This window comes from Cucurbita pepo, unplaced genomic scaffold (assembly GCF_002806865.2).
Source record: "Cucurbita pepo subsp. pepo cultivar mu-cu-16 unplaced genomic scaffold, ASM280686v2 Cp4.1_scaffold001022, whole genome shotgun sequence".
Classification (NCBI taxonomy): Eukaryota; Viridiplantae; Streptophyta; class Magnoliopsida; order Cucurbitales; family Cucurbitaceae; genus Cucurbita; species Cucurbita pepo.
Window position 1 is genome coordinate 1 of NW_019647221.1, and position 4,302 is coordinate 4,302.

General features: G+C 38.6%; 1 protein-coding gene across 1 annotated transcript; it reads left to right on the forward strand.

The window, feature by feature from the left end:
- Positions 1–162: 162 nt before the first annotated feature.
- LOC111786105 (probable xyloglucan endotransglucosylase/hydrolase protein 28) lies at positions 163–850 on the forward strand (the record flags this gene model as incomplete). Its single annotated transcript, XM_023666450.1, is given in 1 exon segment — positions 163–850. A coding segment is annotated over 1 exon segment (414 nt), but the record flags the coding sequence as incomplete, so codon positions are not given.
- Positions 851–4,302: the final 3,452 nt, after the last annotated feature.

Sequence of the window (4,302 nt, forward strand, 5' to 3'; positions counted from 1 at the left end):
TTGATAGCAGAGAGAGCATTTAGGGATCATGAATGATGGGATTTTCACTGTTGATGTTATGTCTGATGCAGATTTTATGTGGACAATGTTCCCATTAGAGAGGTGAAGAGAACAGCAACAATGGGAGGGGACTTCCCTTCTAAGCCAATGACTTTGTATGCCACAATATGGGATGGATCTACTTGGGCTACCAATGGTGGCAAATACAAAGTTAACTACAAATACGCGCCATACATTGCCGAATTCTCCGATTTCATCCTCCACGGCTGCGCTATCGATCCAACCGACCAGTCCTCAAGCTGTGATCACTCCCAAAACTCCAACCCAATCCCTTCAGGTATAACACCATCTCAAAGAGCCAAAATGGAGAGCCTCAGAAAGAAGCACTTGACATACTCCTATTGCTATGACCGCATCCGCTACAAGGCCCCTCCACCGGAGTGTGTGATCAACCCTGCAGAGGCTGAACGACTCCGAGTCTTCGACCCTGTAACATTCGGTAAAGGAAGACGCCATCGCGGGAAAATCCACCACCACAGCGTCCTAAACCAGGCAGAATCCGCCGCCTCTGCTTGAGACATGGCATATTCTTTCGTGGGGGTCATTTTCTCGTGTATAGACGACGACCGAGGTGAGTCGATAGATTTGTTGAAGGTGCCATAGGAGGAGATCCACATTGAAGAGCATCTGTATAGTTCATTTATTTTGTTTTCATTGTCACTTCACAGTTTCATTACATTCTTGGTTTTCTGATTACCACATTCAGTAGTAGCAGTGTTAATGGATTGTTTTGAATTTGATATGAAACCCTCATAAATTTGAATAAAAAAAGTTCAGGATTTCAGGTTTTGTTTGTTGGTAGCCATTGTTGTTAAGTTTGAAGGTTTTATTCTATGGAATTCCAGTGACAGAGGCTGTGAGAAAGACAGGGACAGAGGCAAGTTGCGAGGACTTTAAGGTGAAACTGTCCAAATGTAAACATTATAGAATTTGTTTTGTAGGGAAAGAAAGTGAAGAGTTTTGTGTCAAGTTGGTTGCAGAGAGACTTCTTTTGGTTTTTTGTTTTCAAAATTCAAAGTTTCCTTTGGATTCTGGTCCTAGATCAAAATTCGGCTCCTCGTTCAATTCTTTTGACGTTATTGATCCTTTTCCTCGTTCGAGAAGTTCTACAGATGGAGACATACTGAAAACCATGCCTTTCGAACACAACACCCTTCTTTCAAACACTGTAAACTCGGATAGGAAAAGGTTTTCGGTTTCTTCTTCTTTTCTACCTAAGGACATCAGATTGAGGAATCCTTGATTCTAATTTTTAGTATGAGTACTGCGCATTGCGACCACGGCGAAGACTCCCTTCTTTCCAAGCTACGCCTTCAAACAAATACAGAAAAATCATCCTATTGAAAACATTACTAACCCACAAATAACTGTCTGTTTGAAACCTAAAGATTATATTGTAATATTAAAATTTGAATTTTTAAAAATTATGCCGGTGAAGATTATATATATATATATATTTGTTTCTAAACTTTAAAATAAATGTTGTTTAAAAAATAATAATAAATGGAAAAAAATTAACTCCCAATTTCCGCAGATTCTTTGGCACGGAATCCCTACCTCGATTCTTGCGAAAATAAATGGAAAATTTTGTGGAAATGGGGACGGAGAAGACATGCATCGTCCCGTGGACATCTCTAATATATCCCGACCAAGACAATTGAATTAGTATAAAAACTTTATAATTAGTTGTAAAGAGATGAAAAGCAAAAAAAGAAAAAGGGATATGAGTATTTGTGTGGGATTAGGTTGAGAAAAAGCATAGGAATGGTATCTCTGTGTGTTTGTTTTGGTGCTGTTTTCAATGTTACCAAAACCCCATTTTCAGGAATCTTCACCAAACTCACCTACCTTCATTTTTTCTCTTAATTTTATGAATTATATTTCTTTTATTACAACATTTTCAAACTATGAATCTGTATTCTAAACACCCATGTGGTTTGGAGAATCTACAAATCATGTATTTATGACCATAAACAAGTTGTGTTTATGGGTGTAATCATTTTATATATGAGTCGATCATTCATGAGTTATTCGTAATTATAAATTGGTCAAAAATTCGTTTCATCCTATACGTACACTTTTCACCTTAAGTACTATTAATTCTCTAATGAACAATTTTTTTATGATCCAACCATAAACTAAGCTTCTCTCGGATTAGTGAGAGGCTGGGGCGAGACTCTATTGTTCATGTCTTGAAATTAAGAGTTTAGCTACTCATTTACTTTCCTTACATGAGAAAGAATGAATTCCATCTTACACGATTATGTTCCAGCTCCTTATTTGGTCAAATCTGCAATTTGGTAGGCATATTCAACTGATTAAAAGTAATCATACGCCCTACAAATCAAAAAAACAAGTCTTCATCACTCACTTGATTAAGATTTAGTCACACACGATTATTCTGTGAAATATTATTTTCTTAATAAACAAATCTATAAGAAAATATTAAGTATTTTGAAATTCAGTCTTATACAAATTTATTGTATAAGATATCCTTTGGAACAATTACAATGGATTATACCAATAATGCCATCATTTTCCTCCGGATAAAACCCACATTTTAGATTTTAGGTTATTACTTGAACATAATCCTCTCAAATGTTTAGAAGTTCATTAATTTCATTCCCTTATACCTCAACTTTTTGAATGATTTCATAACAATACCTCTAGATTTGCCAGGAAAATACTCCAAATTATAACTAACATGACCCATATGCCTTGAGGTCATCCCAAGTTGCAGGATGTTGTTGCCATCACAACTCACTTGGTCATGCCATTGAGAACGGGCACATGTGTCGTTCATAATATCGGGACATCTCAAGCATCCATCCTTCCAGGTCCTATCGAGGCATTTGACCCTCCCGTATCCATGTCATATTGTTTACAAACTCTGTACCGGATAGCAGGTGTATGATCCAACCTTCGACACATGGGTTGAGACGCAATACTAGCATACCTGTGCCCCCGGTACTGTCCTTGAAAAATTCATTTCAAAGGAAGTCGCTTGAGATACTCGGCTCGAAATGCTCGCCCTCACTATGACACACATATGTGCCATAGGATAGCTCACTTAGGCCACAAGACCCAGGGGAAGGTGGAGAGTTGACATCGTGTCTCCCTTGAGGCATTTTCAATATTTCTCGTGTTGATGTCATTTTGGCGAATAGTCATATGGTGTCGTGGAGCGTCTGTCTAGTGTCCGATTGACACTAAAATTGGCAAGCATTCATATTTCATATAGATGGACTTGACTCTAGAATTGCATGCCCAAATTCCCTTTGGAACCTTGACTTTAGAGGTTAAGGCCTGAAGCCCTACCCGACGCTTCAACAAGCCTATCGTGACAGTTATGTCTACTCGTTGCCCCTATCTTGCTTATGCCTCGTTTCCTTTTCAATGTACACACTCTATAATGTGTTAGATGATGCACTGTCCTCCTCAAGTTGCATCATGACATTCTTTATATTGACCCTTGCGTGGCTTGATAGGTGCCACTTGAGAGTCGCCACTTTGTTTGTCTCTACGTGAGGGTCACAACCAACTCTGTTCATAATATGGTTATGACATTCTCTTCCACTTAAATTAGTTATTGTCTTCAATCCCATCGCGGATTGGGACGTTCTCCCCACTTAATCTTGAGATTGTCCCCATGACAATCCACACTTTGGATTGTTGCAGACTTGACCTACTGGAACTAATCGTGCTTCAGACAAGTATTAATTTACTAAGCACTTAACTTCTCTTTTGTCATAATACTTATCTTATTGATGCCTCTTGGTCAGCTTGAGGACAAGTTCGAGTTGATGCTTATGACTCCTCTTTGTCATATGTTACCACTTTCTGACTCTCTCTCGTCTGTCATTGGGTGAACTTGCCCCAACTTAACTTTAGCACTTCTCTTGGTCAATCTACATACTCTCTGAGCTGCACATGACGGTACACCTCGCGGGGTGTGGCTCGCAAGTCCCACGACTTTAGCACTTCTCACAAATAGTTGTGTTCAACACACCATCCTTAAGAAGGCTGCTTCACTATCGCCTAATTCACTTGCTTTGTCGTCGAGAGCAGGCTGTTCATATCTGGGTTTGTTGAAAATAAGCACTACTGTGGGGGAGTGACATAATATCTACAACTCAAAAATGTGAATAGATATGAAAATATTATTACTCAACCAAAGAATACAGATTTAAGAATGAAAAATAGAATTGGGATCGAAGGTTCAATCTTCATTGATATTCACAA